This window comes from Malania oleifera, chromosome 8 (genome assembly GCF_029873635.1).
Source record: "Malania oleifera isolate guangnan ecotype guangnan chromosome 8, ASM2987363v1, whole genome shotgun sequence".
Taxonomy (NCBI): domain Eukaryota; kingdom Viridiplantae; phylum Streptophyta; class Magnoliopsida; order Santalales; family Ximeniaceae; genus Malania; species Malania oleifera.
Genome location: NC_080424.1, coordinates 34,036,040 through 34,056,970, shown reverse-complemented (window position 1 = coordinate 34,056,970; position 20,931 = coordinate 34,036,040). Strand labels below are relative to the sequence as shown.

At 35.1% G+C, this 20,931-nt stretch overlaps 1 protein-coding gene across 3 annotated transcripts; it reads right to left on the bottom strand.

The window, feature by feature from the left end:
• Positions 1–3,452: 3,452 nt before the first annotated feature.
• LOC131162472 (uncharacterized) lies at positions 3,453–20,022 on the bottom strand. 3 transcript variants are annotated; one of them, XM_058118994.1, is made up of 5 exons: positions 19,494–19,883; positions 18,288–18,919; positions 17,502–17,732; positions 17,217–17,419; positions 3,453–4,070 (listed from the first exon to the last, which is right to left on the bottom strand). In XM_058118994.1, the coding sequence occupies exons 1-5, from the start codon at positions 19,750–19,752 to the stop codon at positions 3,989–3,991; spliced, it is 1,407 nt and encodes a 468-aa protein (XP_057974977.1). In that variant the 5' UTR covers positions 19,753–19,883; the 3' UTR covers positions 3,453–3,988. The 3 variants fall into 3 exon arrangements, with proteins under 3 accessions (XP_057974977.1, XP_057974975.1, XP_057974974.1); XM_058118992.1 differs by having other exon boundaries at positions 17,217–17,354; XM_058118991.1 differs by having other exon boundaries at positions 17,217–17,732; positions 19,494–20,022.
• Positions 20,023–20,931: the final 909 nt, after the last annotated feature.

Here is a 20,931-nt window from a genome sequence, read left to right as displayed (position 1 = left end):
TGACCAAACCCTTAAAAGGACACTTTTCACCAACTCGGGCTGCCGAACATTTTAGCTCAAAATAGCTCTCGGGCGACTGAAGACCTGTATTCGAGCGAACTTAGACCCAGGCACCCAAACCACAAACACAAAGATTCTGACTTTTATTCAGCCAACCGAACTTGAACTCGGACACCCAAACCATTAAAAATGGCTTTTTGAGCTGAGTCTATTCGAGCGACCGAACTAAAGTTCGGCCACCCAAAATTTCTCGGATTGCAAATTATTTACCAAGGTTAAAATGCTTTAAACAGGGTTAATTTTTCTAATGTGTTTTAAAACATTCCTAATAATACCCTACAGGTCTTCAACGGTTGTATTTTGGCCTTTGTCTATATATAGGGCCTCATTTTTTGTGGATTAGAAAAAAGATTAAGAAAATCATTAGCAAAAATCTTCTCTATTTCAAAATCCTATTTTACCCAAATATTCTCATATCTTCATTACCTTTATACATCTTAGCATTGTGAGAGCTTATTGATTGTGCTAGTGCTTCTTAGATATTACTAATACTCCCTTTGCTTTGGTTAGTTATTGATATTGATTTTAAAGAGTTTAGTTAAGTTTATCCCATGATTTGAATATTGTAAGTCTTGTGTTGGGATAAACTAACAAGTTTAAGGATCTTTGCTTTGTCATTGTAAGATTCCTATAGCTTTGATTTTGTTGTGCAAATATTTTTCCAAGCTATAATATTTTCAAACTATTCTTGTTCTTATTTCATTGAAGAAAAATATTTTGAGTTAGTTTGAATATTTGATTAGTATCTTTGAAACTCTGATTTGTTATTGAGATTTGATATAACTTGTTTCAAAGACATAGCTTAATGAGAACACTCTTGAGCATACTTGTTATTACATCTTGTTGAGTGTTGCTTGCACAAAGATACACATCACTGAACTTACACAACCTATATTGTTGATGTACATTTGATTGATTGTCATTGATACATATTTGCTTAATTGAGAAACACAAGCACTATACCCAGTTTGTATTGAAAATCTGTTGTATTCCAGGCGTGGCCTGAAGAGACAGTAATTCAGTCCGGTAAGGATTGTTTGTAAAGATTGAAGTCAACCCTGTGCTAATTGACCTGATTGTTTAGGTGTCTCTCCACCCGTTAAGCGAGCCATAGTGGAATCATTGTACTTATGATCCAAGGCGGGGACGTAGGCAGTATTGACCATAACCCAATAACATATTTTGTGTCAGCTCTCTGTTTAATTTCTGCACTTTCAATTTTCAACATGTATGTTAATACTTGAACTGCTGTAAATGTTTTAATTGCTTTGAATATTTGCATACTTGCTTGGGGAATTAAGTCTGTTTTAGAAAGACCTTAAGTTGTGTAATACTGCTATTTAGTTTAACCTAAGAGATAAATTTTTAAATATCCAATTCACCCCCCCTTGGGAATACACAAAGTCAACAATTTCCAATGCCTTCCTTTTCCAGCATAAAATCATTGATCCAAACTAACCCTTAATAACCAAACATGAAAAAAAATAAATAGATAAATAAATAAAAAGGATTCCTATATATTTTCTTTTCTTTGTTCTCATATTTTTAAACTTCCAAATGGGACCTTAAGGGTCCCAAAAATGATACGCAACCAAGTAAATATAGGGATTTGGAACTTATGTTGGTGATTGAAGAAAGGAGGGAAGAAAAACCCCAATCTGATGAAGTGAAAAACAAAATCTGTACACCTACATCCCTGGGAGGTTGAGGGTCGACGACTTAGAGGGTTGTTTAATGAAGCATTACTAAAGAAGCAGGCTAGGATACTCCTAACCAAACCATGACCTCTATGGACAAGATTCTCTAAACCCATGCACCAGCTACCCCGAGAATTCTGTCCTGAGCGCAAAATGCTCATCTTATGCATCAAGTCATAGCAGAAGATGGCAGTTGGAGGGGATGGATAGATGGTCATCACAGCATACAATCATGAAAATTAAAAGAATACAGATTCCAGCGTCGTATAGGGAGCACCCGTGGATTTGGAAGGACTACAAATGAGAGGGCAGTTCTTCAGTTAAATCAGCATATAGAATGCTGAACAATCAGATAGTATACAGAATAACAACAGATGAGGAGGAGGTAGGCCAAGTGGCCAATCTAGGAGCACACTAGCATACAGAATGGCTTGGAAACTTATCTGTCCAAAGTTCAGGATGTTCTTCTGGAAGATGCGCTTAAAACTATTTTACCAACAAAATCCATCCTTCCTATGACAAAAAGAACAAAACAAAAAAAGTTGAAAATCCGATATATCCTTTCGGCAACTTGGGCCTTGCGCACGTGGGGAAAGGAAGGGATAAGGTGGTCCTCAATGAATGGCCATGGAATATAATAGAAGAAGCTTGCAATTATCATAAAATGATCACTAATGCCGTGATTTTGCAGGAACAAAAGATTTGAGAGAAATTTTTGTCACTAGTTCTGTTGTCCTAATTTGATTGATTTGCTGGTATTAGTTATTTTTTTAAGGGCTTTTTTTTGTACTCTTTCTTTTGTTTTATCTTATAATCACGGTATTCCTTCCTTGAAAGTAAGGATATATTAATAAATAAATGAAGGTACCGTCCTTTTTTACTGAAAAACAAAATGTCAATCCACTTTTCAATCAGAGTGACGCAGCCTGGGATTCAAAACTCAAAGAGGCTGCCACTGGAGCGGTAATCAGGAGTGCTCGCTTGGAACCTTACTAAGTCGATTGGCTTCAAAAACACCATAGCACCTCTGTCCAAGCTGAACTTAGGGTGGTTAAGGAAAGTGTTACGTGTTATGGCTGCGATTGATTTGGGATGGCAGAATACTCAATTCGTTTCAGATGCAAAGGCTATTGTGGAAGCATTAAGACTTGCCGCCCTTCGTGGGATCTCCTGCCTTCGTTCAAAGATGTTTGTTTTCTTTTTAAAAATTTCTCCCACTGTTCAATGTTTCTTTTTGGGCAATGAACTTGCTCATTATGTTGTTCAGTCTTCAGATATTGCTATGCAAGGCCACCCTTCATCTATGGAGAATATTTTGAATGAATATCTTTTGTACTTCCAATTTTATTTTTCATTTTTTTTAAGTTCCTCTAGAGTAAATAGCACATTTGCCCCTGGGACTAAACAAATACCAAATATTACATGCTTTTTTCTTTTCAAGTCTGCAACTTAGAAATTTTCTTAATGTTGTATTCGCTTCGTAGAAATTTATATTCCATGGGAGGAACTGGTCACATTTCAAGTGCTTGGCATAATATTATTTTCCGTTCATATGCAATTAACTATAAGAACATGACTAACAAGGATAAACTCTACCATGTACACTAAATCCAACTCCTTTGACGAACACCGGCAAGTGAAAATAGAAGGAACAGATTCATCTAAAGGCAGGAGAGGTAAAACGATGCAGGAACATTTAAAAGGTCTAGACATAAGATAATATCAGAATTGGTAGACTCAGACAACAACATTTCTCTAAAAAACAAAATAATGAAATGAGAAAACATGCTGACGGCTTCTAAGAACAGCACCAGGATAATCTAGTTGTAATGTTTGCAATGTGTCCACCTGGATGCAACCACGCTTTGACATTATCCAGCATTTCTTGAATTTATTACAACTGGCCGCAAAATAATTTCCTTCTGATTTATAAAGCATGCGTTCCTAGGTGGAACTAAACATATGATAGCATAACCATAAAGTAGTCACCCTCTTTTACAAGCAGAAGCGGAACAAAAATGCATCCATGATAATCAAAAATTTATTTCCTAGATTTATCTACAAACTTTCCAGGCCGAGAGAGAGTTAGAGATATGTACATTTCTTTGTAGATTTGTTTATGCTTCCCTTGGGGAGAGGTAACACAATGGCCACAAATTATGCACAGCGACCACCATCACTAACATCTTCAGGAATCAGTATGTCAAAGTCACTCACAGACCATTCAGCAGTCACCCCTGCGTGGCTAACATATATTTCTGTACCAACATCAATAGAAGACCATATCCGCTTTGCCGGTTTTGTTCCTGGATCCTGCGCAAGAAAACAGCTGGGGGTAGATCCTAATTAACTCTATAAATGCACACTAAAGAACTCTTAACAAAACTATAACAAAAAAGAGCAACAAAACGAAATTTTTTACTACATTAGTGAACAAGGTTCTCTAGAGTCCATAAATGGACCAGATCATGGTCCAATTATATCTCACCGTGCTTAGTGGAGGTTATGGGATCAAGTCTCTAAGAAGCTTTACTACACCCCATGTCAGTAGGCTGGCATGCACACATACAATCTTCGCTTTAAAAGAAAGAGATGAACATGAGAGAAAGAAGTGACGCAGGGCAGATTAAGGGTCTGCATATAGGCAGCTTAGGTCAGCTTGGGTAAGAAGTCAACTAGCACTAGATTTAATTGAGATTTAATCCCAAAAAAATCAGGAAAACTGCAACTCTGTACAGCAGGAGGGTAAGGTTTTCAAGTGGTAGTAGGCATAGTTGTCAGATCGAGATTTGAATCGTGAATCAAATTTCCAGTTTTGGGAATCGAAAAATCAAAACTTGAATCAAAACATGAGATTCGGTACAAATTCCAAAATCAATTCTAAATGACATGCATATGTTGATACACAAACAAGAAGAAAAAATAGTAAAATTGGATTGAAATTTTGACAATAAAAAATCACATTTCATGTGTACGTTTTTCCTAAACAAATGAAAAGTAAGAGAATAGTCAGGAAATATTAATAAAAAATGAACTTTATGTTGTTTAAAAGAAGGAATCAAGAAAAAAGAATAAATGTGGAACATTTGGTGTTTATCAACAATTTAAAAAATATTAATATTTCCTACCTATTTTTTCTCGGAATAAAAAGAAAAAAAAAAATTACCTAAAAAATGATAATAATTTAACAAACTACTAAAAAAATAAACCTCTAAACCTTAACAACACAACGAAACAAGAGTACCACCTTAGCCAGTGAGTGTTCTGTTGTTTCTCAATGGCATGGCACTATACTCCTAGAGTGAAGAAGATTTTGTGATGACAACATCAATCCTAAAGTTCTATTTTCTCCTATTTTTTAGCATAAAACTCATAGACAAGGAATGGAAGGTAATTGTGTAAAAATAAAGCAATAAAAAAGAAAGAAATGTTGTTTTAGGGGTTTCAAACTGGTCAGGTTTGTCAACATCATAGGATCAAAATATCATAGGATTAGAATCATGTGAATCAATAGATTCAGATCAAATCCTTATATTCATGAGGGGGAATCGATATATTCATGATGATTCAGTTGTTTTTAAATTCTCAAGTAAGATTCAAATCAATTTGGTGTAGAAGTGATACGAATCGTATGAATCAAATCACTAATCATAAGATTCTAACAACTATGGTAATAGGCAAGGAAATATTCCAGGGTTTCAGGGCTTTCATTAGGTAGGAAGATGGAGTAGTGAAAAGGAGTTTGGCTGGTGTGAACAATCTACATGAATAGTACCCAACAAGGAAAGAAGGATAGAACCCATGAGATCCACTGGGGTTTGCGAGAAATCCACTCATGGCAATCATGAAATCTACATGGCCCAATAGAAGGCATTAGTGCTAGAAAAATTATCATTAGTTCATCCATTCATCTATTGGAAATCAATAGAAAAAAATCCGTTATGGTCATTATCTACTAATCCCACTATGATTCAACTTGCTTAGGAAGCAAGAAACCTCCAAAAACAACCAATGACTACTTCCAAGCACATATTTTAATAGCTAGATGTACATAACCCATGAATGTAAATTAAAATTAAGAAAATTGCATCTTTCACCCTAGAAAATAAATATCTTGAATCTATTATTCAAGTCGAGGAGGAAAGATGTAGTATATAGAATTAAAACAGGTTAGGTAAGATGGAGCGTGTTGGGTGTGTTGTGTGATCATAAAATACCCTTAAAATTAAAAGGAAAGTTTTATAAGATGACTATAAGGTCAGTTATGCTTTATGGTTCAAAATGTTGGACAATTAATAACAACAACAAAACCAAGCCTTAGTCCCACTAAGTGGGGTCATCTATATGAATCATTTTCCCCCAATTTATGTGATCATGGACCATTTCTTTTGATAGATTCAAGGATATTAAATCCTTACTTACTATCTCCTCTCAAGTTATTTTAGGTCTACCCCTACCCCTTCAACTACCCCCCCCCCAAACAGTAACTAAGTCACTCTTCCTCATAGGTACACTATGTGGCCTACGTTGCAAGTGTCCATACCATCTGAGTTGTCTCTCCCTTATCTTATCTTCTATAGGAGCTACACCTAACTTACCAAAAATATGTTCATTCCTTAAATGTCAAGGAATGATTGACTTACAATTAAATGATAAAGTAAGAAACGAGCACATATGCAATAATTTAGGCATAGTACCGATTGAAAAAAGATAAGAAAGGAGCAGATTAGACCATTTGGGCATTTGAAACACAGTCCTAGTAGAGCACCTATGAGGAGGAGTGAGTGAGTTATTATTTCTAGCATGAAAATTGAAAAGGGTAGGCCTAAAATACCTTGGAATGAGGTAGTGGGGAAGGATTTAATAGCCCTTGATCTAATAATGGAAAACAGTCTCAATCAAGTGAATTGGCGGAAAATAATTCATGTAGTCGACCCCACCTAGTGGAACTCAAGGCTTGTTTTTTTTGTATCTTTCACCCTAGAAAAATAAAAACTCAAAATGATCTACCACTCTAGAAACAGAAAAATAAACTACAGCCCTTGCTTTTTCCTGTCCTCTTCTTGCCTGCACCTTTCTCCCTGAGTATTGGCAAAAAAGAATCGTAGTCAAACTCAAGGCTTGTTATCGTTGTATCTTTCACCCTAGAAAAATAAATACTCAAAATGATCTGCCACTCTAGAAACAGAAAAATAAACTACAGCCCTTGCTTTTTTCCTGTCCTCTTCTTGCCTGCATCTTTCTCCCCTAGTTGATAAAATCTCATCCTTCAGTTTTGAAGTATTGAAGTTGCAATGCACCATTTGCTTTGAATTGCACCTTCAACTTTGAAGGTTATACATTTCTATTAATTTTCATGAGAGAGAGAGAGAGAGTGCGTGAAAGGGGAGAAAGAGTTAGCTAACATGGTGACAGCCTCCCACTATATTATAATAAAATCAGTACACAAGGCACAAAGACTAGAACAACCTAATAAATAATAACAGATTTAACACTTCCTATCAAGCTGCAGCGTAAATATCACATGTTCCCAGCTTGTTACAAATACTCTTTAGCCTGAGTACCTCCTAACTACTATGAAAAATTCAGCAAGCTGATCCTCTACACTCTGATAAGTTATGTAGAAAATACTCTCTAATAAAGTGACAATCAACTTTTTCAATATCCTTTGTTCTCTCATGCAGTACTGAATTTAAGGCAGCAAAACAATGTGCAAGACTAAGTCAGCCAGTGCAACAGTCAAATCTGCTAGCAAAACAAGAAGCTACAATCAAGGAAGGACCTCTCCCAGATTTTTGAAAAATAGATCTTAAACGTGCTAGCAAATAATGAAAGCACATGATACGAATGGAAATCAAGTCCTCAGATAGGCATTTGAAACTTCAAAACATGCTAGATACTTCAAGAATTTATCTTGGTGTCTCAAGTGTATTCCACACATTTGTTTCTTGCAGGGACAACATAGCGATTGTTTTACAGAGATGTTAGACACCTAAATACATCAACACCACATATGAGAACACGGATGGTGCTGATAAGTTTCTGCAGAAGTTTCTCTCTGATGAAGTGACAATTAACTTCAATATGCTTTTTCTTCTCATGAACTACCGAATCTAAGCACCTCCAACATATTTTTCAACCTGTTTTATTGACAAGTGGTATGACCGAGAGTTCTATATACTTGGACTCAGCACTAGACCTTGCAACTGCCATTTGCTTTACTTTTCCATGCTATCAAATTCCTACCAACATGATCCTATAGTGGATCTTCTACCATATGGAGATCGAGCCTAATCTATACATGTATCCCTTATTTATCTATGGCCATGATTATATAATAAGCCTGAACCCGGTGCACCGTTAAGGTACCTTGAGATGTCTACAAGTGCATTTCAATGACTAGTTTGTCGCAAGTCTAAGAACTGACTCATCAGACCATGCAAAAGATAATAACTACTTCCATAATTGTAAGATAATTTAGCTTCCCAACAGGTTTACTAGATTGCCATTAATTTAATGTGGGATCCACAGGTGTATCAATGTTATTCAATGGGTTTTGATCCCAACAGACAGATTTCAAAAAATAAATCCAGCTCACATTTCCCTTGTGAATGATCTCATTATCTCATTGCCTAAAATGTTTTTCAATTGATCCAAATCCTAGGTTTGAAACTTGCACTATTTGAACAGCTTCAACTTCTGTATTCCATTACTATTACCACCTATGATGACAACATAATCCACATGCATGACTAGCAACATTTTCCATACTTTATGTGCAGTTGTACAAAAGGTCGAAAACAGCATACAAGCAAACCCTGACTCCCTTGAGAAATAAATCCACAATTGCTCCATGTAGGCCATCTCAATAAGATCACCATGAATAAAAAGATATTTCCAACAGCTAACATTTAAGGATTGATATACATTGTTGGCTCAATACCTAACAGCTTAATCTTTTAGGTAAAGTAGTAATCTAACATGGTATTAGAGCTGGTTACCAAAAGGTCCTGAGTTCTAGGCCCACAAGGGTGGTTCAAGTGGTAAACTCAAGGCTCTCCTGACTAAATAGCCAAGGTGCGAGTCTTGGGGGCTACAAATTTCCATTTGAGATAATACATTGGTTTTAAGTAGAAAATGGTAGAGGGGCAGGCCCATTATCCTGGTGGATTAGTTAAGTGTCCAAATGGCCTTGGACACCATCGTTTCAAAAGAAAAAAAAAAAGGGTCCTGAGTTCTAAACTTGTTGCCAACATTTATTGTGTGGTATTTAAAAATTATTGTATCTGCTGTAATAGATGTTGTTTATCATTTGTTTCTCTCTCCAAATGCTGTCAGGCTGCATGTGCAGGGTAGTGTTAAGGCTGGATATATATTGTTGCGTGGGGGAGTGTTAAGGCTTGATATACATTGTTGGCCCAAAGCCTAACAGCTAAAAGCTTTTAGGGAAAGTGCCAATCTAACACTAATGCAACAATAATGAACCTGGATCATCAGATCACAGCGTTTATTTCAGAACTGGGAAGCAGACAGGAAATATTTCACCATCAGAAGCTGTTTCATTTCTTCCCACATCTCCAAGGCTTCTCTTTTGTAATGAATTTTCTCTTCTTGCAATTTCCACCAAGTTCCCACATAATAAACAAGTTTATCTTTGGCAAACATCAACATTCCTTCTATAGTGATGCCATACCAATCAAGACACTTTCTAGTGCAGCATTCAAGGAAAATGCCAACTTTCTTTCTACCAATCAAAACAATCTTCTAGCAAAGCAACCCGATTAAAAAAACTGAGAAACTACTTATCATTAAAGCCACCAACATCAAGTTGTACCTTACTTGTAATATCATTGTTCTGATCATCCCTTCCCTTTTTCTAGCATAGCTCAAACCTCTTTGGCCATTAAACCAGTAAACTGCTGTCAATTGACTGTGTTAGATTACCACATTACCTAAAAGCTTAAGTTTTTAAGTTGTAGACCAACAATATATATCAAGCTTTAACACTCCCCTGCATACGCAGTCAGATTGCACTTGGAACGATGAATAAATGATAAATAATACCTATTGTAGGAAATGAGAATTAATTGTTAGCCACCACACAACAAACACAAGCAACATGACTAGAACCAAGGACTTTCTAGCAACCATTACCTAAAAATTAAGCTATTAGGTTGTGAGGCCAGCAATGTATATAAAGCTCTCACAGACTGCTTGATTTTGTTAAAATGATCTTGGAACTTTTCCCCTGCAGCTTAAATCTCGGCTACACCTGTTCATTTTCAGTATTCCATTATTACTTTGCACACAACCAAAACTGTTTTTCAATTGAATCTTAGCTTATTTGCAAGCTTGACAAGGATCTTATCTATGTACTAGTCACTCAGCCCAAGCAGGTTTCTCCACTCTTTGTAGGCATGATTTCAACCACAGCTCTGATACCAAACTGATGCAGAACATGTTAGGGAAAGATCTGCCTACATGGCTTAGGTGGCGGTACAAAAAATAATGGATTTTACACTTTGTGATTAGTGTTGAAAGTAGGAAGACCTAGAACCATGGTTTTAAATAAAGGCCGCGACCGTTACGTAACGCTGTTACGTAAAGGTTTTTTGGGTTACCGATACCGTTACACACCGCAAAATCGGTGGGAAGAAAAATCACGGCCGTAGCGGCCGTTACGGACCGCAACCGTTACATAAAGGCCGCTACAGCGGTTATGTAACCGCTACAGGACTGTTACACCAAAAAAATATTTTATTTTTTACTTTTTCTTCTCACTTTTTCTCTCTCTTTCATATATCATTCTCAATATTCCAAGTGGCAAGAGGGGGAAAAGATTATAATGAGGATGACAATGATACAAAATTTACTTTTTCTTTAAATACTCACAATAAATGCATTAATTAACAATTTCAAAATACTAACTTGCTAGGAATTTTTTTTTTTTTTAATAATATTAGTAATGTGATATTTATGTTCTTTATTTTTCAACTTCAACCTTCTTTCTTTTCTAACTATTTTATATTTATATTATTCGTATGTCTTATGTGTCTAATAGATTAATGGAGTGTATAATGTATATTTTATTAATTCATTTAGCACACATAAGAATTTATCACAGATAAGAACAATGAGAAGTATAAATACGTGCACAACACGTAATTTTCTATCAATGATGGTTTAAAACAAATGTAAACTTGTTGCCCTTACCAAATAACTTAGTTACTCGAACTAAAGGGTCCAAAATACACTAAAACCCTTTCTAAGAATGACCAAAAGCTTAAAACATGCAAGTACGCTAATATGCACAAGGTTGTGCGTGCTTCAAAAAAATTCACGGCCGTTACACCCGCTTCCCGTTGTGTAACATCCGCTACTCCTGCTTCCCATTACACCTGTTACCGTTACGTTACGCTACCCGCTACCACGATTTAAAACAATGCCTAGAACTCAACTAGCTAGATTTAATTGAGATTTATCCCAAGAAAGGCTGGAACAGATGGAACAGAAAGTAGGAAAATCTGGACAGCAGGATGACTGGGGATTTACGTTGCTACGCTTTAGCATTTTATGGTGGCAAAAGGAAAGAAGAAGAAAGATGAAGCAAAGAAATAAACCTTGGAAGAGAAATCCACTAATAACAAGTGAGCCAGCAAGAAATCCAGCAAAAGAAAAATGATGCTGGAAAAATTCTCATTCACTCGTCTATTATTCTTCTATTAGAGTAATCCTTTGTCAGCTTTGTATCTACTAATCCTACCAGGTTTCAACTTGCTTGTGAAGCAATGAGCTTCTGGAAAGTGGCCAATGGCTTCACTTCTGAACACATAATTTGACAACTAGACACACTATCAACTCTTAAAAAATTACCCTTAAATAAACCAGGAAAAAAAATTTCATCGCCAGAGGACCCATGCAGCCCCATGTGCCAGCCAACTGCCGGCAGGTCTATCCTTACATGCCAGAGCGTGAGACATTCTCCTGGCCTGTTTTTGCACCGATTTGACCCAAATGGCTTAAATACGTCCATAGATCATAATATCAAGTTGTTGATCATGTATTTTGTTCAAAGATCCAACCTTTTTTAATTTGTTTCCTTTTGTCAATTCATTAGTTGCTGTTTAAGGTCATCAGTTGGTCAATTGGGGCAGAGGCAGTGCTTGTAAGCTTTTTTGGGGGGTTGTCAGTGTTATATTAGGTTGTTGGTGACTCGTTTGTTGTCACTTGTGATTGTCCCAATGGCTAACCTAGTTTGTGGTTATTCTAGTTGTTCTGCTGTTCACCTTGTTTGTTGTTATTCTTGTTGGTGAGTGTTGGAATGGAGTCCCCAAATCCCAAAAATATGTTTCCTCCATTTGCCACTTGTTCACGTGAACAAAATACTATTAACAGTCTGAAAGGTTGTATTCAAGGTTTCTGCACTGAGTCATCCCAACAAGCATCTTGTCGCATTACATTTTTTGCTCAGAAAGGTAATCCTACAGTTTGTATGTCATCTGGTATCTCTGCCACTAGTCCCTAAGTTATCGACTCTACCACCACTGACTGTATGATACGTGTAGCCAACTTCTTTCCTATCCTACATCATTCTAAAAATCTACCTCAAGTTACCCCTGCTGATGGATCCACTACCAAAGCAAGGGGATAGGAATGGTAAATTCTACTCCTTCCATTTCTCATTCTTCTGTTTTGTGCATTCCTAAATTCCCGTTCAATCTCATGTCTGCTAGTAACATTATGAAGGCACTAACTTGTTCTATAACCTTCTTTCCTAATTCTATTGTTACTCAAGATCTAAAGACGAGGAAGACAATTGGCACAAGACATAAGGCTGGTTGACGTATTACTTAGACTCACTCTTTGCTCCTATGCCACTGCTACACCACGTCAAATCCACTGTCGCCTTGGTCATCCATCATTGGACAAGTTAAAACAGTCATTTCTTACTTTGAGTTTATCTAATATTAAGTGTGCGTCCTGTCAATTGGGAAAACATTATTGTGTTCCCTTCGCTTACCTAGTCAATAAACAGGCAGTTAGCCCTTTCATGTTAGCCCATTATGATGTTTGGAGTCCTAGTCATGTCAAGTTAAAGTTGGGGTTTCAATACTTTGTTTGAAAATAAAATAAAAAAAGCCTCATAAATATATTTTTTGAGATCAATACATTCACAATAGAAACAATTAGTTAATAAAAATTTTAATGAATATGTTTCTTTTTCCAAGAGAACCTAATAAATATGTTTGAAAGATAGAAACACTCATAATAGTTATTAATAAGAATTTTTACAAAATCTTTGTTAGGACGATGTTTCTTCATTTAAAGAGCCTAATAAATACATTGCCTTCATTTCAAAAAAAAAAAATATTATCAAATCAAGACAAAGATACACAATTGTTAAAATATGGGGGCTTCTAACTTCTTAAAGAAAAGTAGCATTTGATTAGTTCATGTCTTTCTTTTTTAAAAATAGTATTATAAATAAGTTTTTGATATTGATGACACATTATATGGAGAATATATCATAGTGATTTCAGAAAAAAATATATCATAGTGATTTGACAAAGTTTGGAACTGGCCATCAATTACAAACAACAACTCTCTTCCTTTATGCTTCCAATTTTGACCAGCTTTATAGGCGCATAGGAAAGGCAGTGTGTGGGAAACGGTTAATAACAAAATTCTAAATATACAACAACAACAAAATCAAGCTTTAAGTCCCACTAATTGGGGTCTGCTATATGAATCTTTTTCCGCCAATTTATGCAATCATGGACCATTTCTTTTAAAAAATTTAAGACTATTAAATCCTTATTCACTATATCATTCCAAGTTATTTTAGATCTCCCCCTACCCCTTCTACTACCCTCCACAGTAACTAACTCACTCATCCTCACTAGCGCACTATTTAGCCTATGTTGCAAGTGCCCAAAGCATCTGAGTCGTCCCTCATTTATATTATCTTCTATAGGAGTTACACCTAACTTATCGCGAATATGTTCATTCCTTAATTTATCTTTCAATGTTATACCACTCATCCATCTAAGCATTCTCATCTCGGCACCTTTTACATTTTGGATATTCTGTTTTTTCGTCACCCAATATTCTGATCCATATAGCATAGCTGGTCTTATAGTCATCTTATAAAACTTCCCTTTTAGTTTTAAAAGTATTCTACGATCACAAAATACACTTGAAGCATTTCTCCATTTTACCCAACCTGCTTTAACTCTATGCATCACATCATCTTCAATTTCTCCTTCAACTTGCATAATAGATCCAAGGTATCGAAATCTACAAGTGTTATTTATTTCTTTATCATCAAGTTTAACTTTGTCTCTAATATTCCTCGGACCATTATTGAAATTACATTTCATGTATTCTATCTTATTTCTACTTATCCTAAAGCCTCTAAATTCCAAAACTTCTCTCCATAATTCTAACTTAGCCTCTACTCTGCCTCTAATTTCATCAGTCAATACAATATCATTTGCAAACATACACTATGACACCTCATTTTGAATGTTCTTGGTCAGTTGGTCCATAATTAAAGCAAAAAGATAAACGCTCAAAGCAGATCCTTGATGTACACCTATGGTGATTGGAAATTTTCTAGTTTCTCCATCCATAGTCCTTGTCATTACTCCATTGTACATATCTTTAATGACATCAGTATACTTACTACATACACCTTTTTTTTTCTAAAACCCACCATAGAACTTATCTAGGTATCCTATCATATGCTTTCTCTAAGTCAATAAATATCATATGCAAGTCCCTCTTCTTTTCCCTAAACTTTTTCATTAATCTTCTTAAAAGATATATAGCATCTGCGGTAGATCTCTCAAGCATAAAACCAAATTGATTTTCTAAGACCTTCGTTTCTAGCCTTAATCTTTGTTCAACTACCCTTTCCCACAATTTCATCGTATGACTAAGTTTAATTCCACGATAGTTATTACAATTTTGAATATCTCCTTTATTTTTGTATATAGATATTAAAGTACTTTTCCTCCATTCATCTGACATTTTCTTAATTTTTATAATTGTGTTAAATAAATTATTTAACCATATAATTTTGTTATCACCTAAGCATTTCCAAACTTCAATTGGGATGTTATCCGGTCCTATACCTTTTCCATTTTTTCATCTTTTTTAGTACAAACTTAACTTCATTAACTCTAATTTTGCGAATAAATCTCCTATTTTTAGACTTTTCCTTATTTGTCAATTCTAAGTTTAAGTCTTCTATTTGGTTTTCATTAAATAATTTACTCAAGTAACTTCACCATCTATCTTTTATATCTTCGTCCGTAACCAAGACAATATCATCCTCACTTTTTATACATTTTACATTTCCTAAATCTTTACTCTTCTTTTCTCTAACTTTAGCAAATTTAAATATATCTCTTTCTCCTTCTTCTGTATCTAATCTATCATACAAACTATTAAATGATCTATGTTTACCTTCAAAAATGGTCTTTTTTGCATCTTTTCTCGCCACTTTATACTTTTTAAAGCTATCCATATTTCTACATTTTTGCCACGTTTTATACCAAATTCTTTTTTGTTTTATGGCCTTTTGGACATATTTATCTCACTACCAACTTTCTTTGTTATTCGTGAATCTTCCTCTTGATTCACCTAAAATCTCTTTTGCTATCTCTTTAATTGAGTTAGCTAATCTACTCCAAAGAGTATTTGTATCTATCTCATCCTCTATAATCCAATCCCCATCTTTGACGATTTTATCTTTAAATTTTATTATATTTTCTCCCTTTAGGTTCCACAGCCTAGTTCTTTTACACTAGTGTATTTTATCCTTTTTCTTTCATTTTTTAATTCATATATCTAACACTAAGACTTTATGTTGTGTGGTTAGGCTTTCACCTGGAATAACTTTACAGTCATTGCACAATAAACGATCTAATCTCCTAGTTTAAAAAAAAAAAGAAAAAAAAAAACCTATATGACTTCTATTTTGTCCACTTTTAAAGGTTATTAAGTGTTCTTCTCTCTTCTTAAAATAAGTATTCATTAAAATAAAATCATATGACATAGCAAAATCTAAGATCATCTCACCCCGGCTCATTTTTGTCTCCATATCCATATCTTCTATATATCCTCTCATAACCTTTATTATCCCTTCCAATGTGTCCATTCAGATCTCCTCCTATGAATATTTTCTCAGCCCTAGTATGCCTTGTATAATACTATCCATATCTTCCCAAAATTATATCTTAAGATTTTTTGCTAAGCCTACTTGAGGAGCATAAGCACTAATCATATTTATTATCTCTTGGCCTAATACCATCTTGATTTTTATAATTCTATCCCCTACTCGGTTTACATCAACAACGCTATCTTTTAAGTTTTAATAATTCCTACTCCATTCTTAATTTTTTCTTTTCCAGTGTACCAAAGTTTAAATCCTGATTTATCAATTTCTCTAACTTTCTCCCCCCACCCACTTAGTTTCTTAAAGGCAAATTATATTAATTTTTCTTCTAATCCTCATGTCTAAAATTTACATGTTTTTACCTATAAGTGTCCCTATATTCCAAGCTAATCTAATCCCAATGACCTTAACTAACTTCTTTACCTGCCCACGTCCAGAAGGATGCAAGAACCCTCATATATTTGACACCGTACCCAAGTGCCAACACAGAACATTGCTTCAGGGCGACGACCTAGCCTACCCTCGCCCACTTTTCTCTATATTTGGATGGTAAAGTGCAACACATCACTCGTAGGAGACGCCTTAGCAAATATTCAGTAAGGATTCATATCATAGTGATCTGAGAAATTTTACGTTGGCTGTCAACTAACTAACGCAACCCCACCTTTACCCAGGCTTGGGACTGGCTATGTGTGAAAAAATTAGGACATTAAGTGCATCACAATCGGAGTTAACAAAAGTTTGAATATATGGAACTAAAAAAACTATGAGTTTTATAGTTTTGTCTATCAAAGCTTAATACCTATGGCTATGAACTAATTCATCACTAGGCCTAGTCTTCTTTATTTTTGGCGAATATCTTTTCAATCTCATAGTTATTCATATTGGCATAATAAATTAAAATGCCAAATCCTGCATCTTTAAGCATTTCATCAAATATCAATCCTATTAAGCATGTTTTCAATTTTTACTAAATGATAGGAAAATTATTTTACTAAAACTCCTATTCCTAATTCACATAACTTATAATTTTCTATGGTTGCAGGACCTGAAGAAACTCTACCCTGATTTCATCCCATAAAAATCACACATATAGAATAATACAATAGCACAAAAGGCAAAATTTTTTCCACAGAAGTTCCATCTGATTTCTCAAACAATTATCATAAAATTTCTCAAAATATCTGTATCCAACTCATCCTCCCATGAATCTACTTTGTGGTACTTAAAAGAAAATGAATCATTCAGAAAAATTTAAGTATGAACAACCAAATTACCTGGTAAAAGTATAATCGATCAGAGAGCCCCCCAACATCAAGATCCCAAGTTCTAGAATCCCCAACCCATCCATCCCCTTTTTCTGAAGGATAACCATGCACCGCCCACTCAGGATGTGGGAGAATTTGCACAAGTTCCTGTGATTGCGGATTGCTGTATGGGTCACAAATATCAAATGGCTTCTCCAAGTAATTGGCATTACCTGGACTGCAGTAGAGATGATAAGCAGAATATGGAAAACGCGATGTATCATTTCTATATATTATTTCGCCCATAATACTAACATGGTAAGGAGGGCAAGATCTAAGGTTATCTAGGCGGCACCAGCTTGTAGTTTCCGGATTTATAATCATCTCGCTGTATCTAGTAGTATCTGTCAGAACATCACCATCACATGGACATCCATTGTTCTTCCAGCAGCTCCCTATATCAAGGAGATAAAATTGGCTATTGGGCCCTCCTCCACTTTTAATATCAAGCGTCAATTTTACCTTAAAATTAGGAGAGACTGGCAACTGAAAAAACAAAATAAATTCAAAATTATTGTTTCTCTGCAGTTAGCTTCATACATTAAATAAAATTCATCAAAATTTGACGTGATAGGAATCAACGGAAATAGAAACAAAAATTTTCAACTAAAATAATGGTGAATGAGCTGATTAGGATGTGGCTCAAGAAGCATAAATCCAATGTTCAACTGATCTTGCCATAATAGGTCAGCCCCAAAGTATTGATTGTTTCAAGGCCCCCATGTTCACCTGGTACATGGAAGTAGGACTATCTGCTTGCCCAGTTTTTCCCTCTCAATCGAGAGATGGCTCTTCTCAGTCTAATTTCCCTACCAAGTCTTTTTCAATGTAAAGGAAAAACCAAGATTTTTTTTGTGATGATCAACTCAAGTTACACATTGACATGAAATGCATGATGGGGGCAAAATTGTGCTATAATACTGCTCTCTAACCTCAAATGGCATTTTAAATCTCATGAGTCTAGTTGCTAAGCATGTTGGACGAAACTCTGTACAGCTTACAAGTTGCAACTGCAAGTGAGAAGTATATCGAATAAACAACCTTTTTCATGATGCCACGACCATCATAATGATAACCACCATTAAATCCTTTCACAGCATCAGCACGTAAATACAGCATAAGCCAAGGATACTTCACTGATGTCGTCAATCTTTGTGAGAAAATCCAACTGCTTGTGTTTAAATCCTTCTGCCATGAGACTGAGAAGAATGAGTTATCCCTTATGCCTTTGCTCAAATCGGCATCAAGATCATATGTCCCATAAAATCCTCCAGTTAGCGATGCTATTTGATCCCCAAAAGAAACCACTCTCGAACAATTGTGGTACACAAGCGGCTGATTCATGCATCCTTCACCAAAACATGGAAACTGTCTGTCTGTCACTATTTTACTTACTTTCCTGCCATTTTCAGGACAAAGTGTAGTGTTTTTATCAAAGTTTCCATTCTTGAGCATAATCATCCAAAAATACCACGGGTCAGTGAAATTAAACACCTCGCATAGTGAAGCAAGATACCGCTCCTTTTCCATTGCATAAAGGTCAGGGTCTCTATAAGGTTCAAAGCCTGTAACAGGAAACTTGTCACCGGCACCTAACTTGTTGTCTGATTTCTCAACTTTGTGATGTACTTGGCATATGCTCCCATTGTCTCTTATGAAACTACCAAATGGATCTGATAAACAGTGAGAGGATATTTCATGAATTAGTGCCATAGATTATTGCTGTGTTAGACCATACATCCAACGTCTGCATAACATTGTGTACTAAAAACATGTTTCATGATAAAGAAAATGTGCACATCATAACAGAAGTACAGAAATAAATACATGGTTCATCACTGAGGTGTAAAATTCATACATCATTAATAAAGCTAGAATCACTAAAACCTTTTTTTTTTTGCGAAAATTAATGGTTCTTCCTTAAGAGACAACAAAATTAAGAGGAAAGGAGAACCAATAGAAAGCACAACAAACACAATTTATAGAAATGACATCCGAATCAAAATCAATTTTATCACTTCAAATCTAAACAGGTAAGCGTCAAAAGAAAATTTCAGACATCTATTTTTACATTACTTGCATTGCTCACCATTTGCATCGAAAACAAAGGTAGAGCACAGATTTTTTTTAAAAGAATAAAAAAAAAAAATATATATATATATATATATATATATATATATATATATATACATATATATATATCTTTTCTACTAGTTCAACAAGAAGAACTTGAGCAAAACGGGATACCTCTTATCAAAGGGCAGTAGAGATCAGCGCAATCAGCCAACCTGGGACTCCCCATGTTGTGTGCTTCCTGTCCAACTTCATTGCAGAAGTTCCAAGCTTCAAATGCAATTCTCACATTTGGGTTCTTCATACCAGGGTCTCCAATTGCAGATATGTAATTGTGTGAGACCTTCGTCGCAAAAGCCCACTTCAAAAGAGAGATAGCGCGGAGAACGAGGAGTGGCCGCAGCCAGAGTGAGGAGAGAGAACCCATGGCCATGGGCTATCTGCAAAAGAAGAGAAGTTTCTGGGAGATTGTCGAGGAAGCCGGTAGGCAGAGGAGCGCATTCATATATGAGTGCGACACGCCCTTGTGGAGAGTTGGAAAGGCAGGTGATGTGACGGAGAGTGGTGCTGAATTATCCATGGTAGATTTCTTTCTTTGTCAGGGTTTTGAAATCGTTTTCAAGAGAGAGAGAGATTACTTTGAAGCAAAGCGGACGTGGGGTGCGTGGCTGCGAATGGAAGGGAAGGGGGGGATTTTAAAACTGGTCGTGGTTTCGACGTTGTGATTTATAAATACGTTTCTTCTGTACGAGTTTGAAACTTCAAAAAATATTGAAAATAATATATATATACACACACGACTTTTAAGTGATAATTATAATAAAATAATTCTTTAAAAGTAACAAATAAATATATTATAAAAATATCATTCTAGTAAAGTTATGTGTAATAGTGGTATTTTTTGAAATATTTATAAAATATATGTGTCAAGTTATAGGGATATTTTTAAAATATATATGAATAATTATAAGGACTTTTTAAAAATTTATATGGATAATTATAGGGACATTTTGCAGATGTTAAAAACAAGACAACAAAAGGCAATCCCCTTTCTAATAGTAGAGATAAGGATTTACTTTTTCTATTTAATTATTAAACAAGTGAAAAACATATTAAGTTAATAGATATAAATTAAATTTTATACGTCATTACTATTTTTCTTTTAATTTTTAATCACAATTGTCAATGGTCATGTTAGCCAAACGGTTAAAACTCTAATCCAAAATGCTGCATCGAGAATTAGAGCATGTTAAACCCGAGTCCTCCATTTCCTTCATTTTTACTCTTTCATTTTTTTAATAATATGATTAATCTAAAATGGTCTAAAATAGTTAAAATTAACTCAATAAAGTTTTAGGCTTTCTACACAAAAAAAAAAAAAAAAAATCATTATCTTAATGTTTAAAAAAAAAAAAAAAAACCTTCAACCATGACGGGAATGGTGTAATCCCAAGAGGGATGGTGAATTAAAATTTTAAAACTTTTGATAAAATAATAAACTCGATTCACCAAACAATATCTTAATTAAAATAAATGTGTGTATGTAAAAATAATCACAACAATATAAGCAATCATACACGTGCAGAAATTTAAACAAGATAAGAGAGAGAGA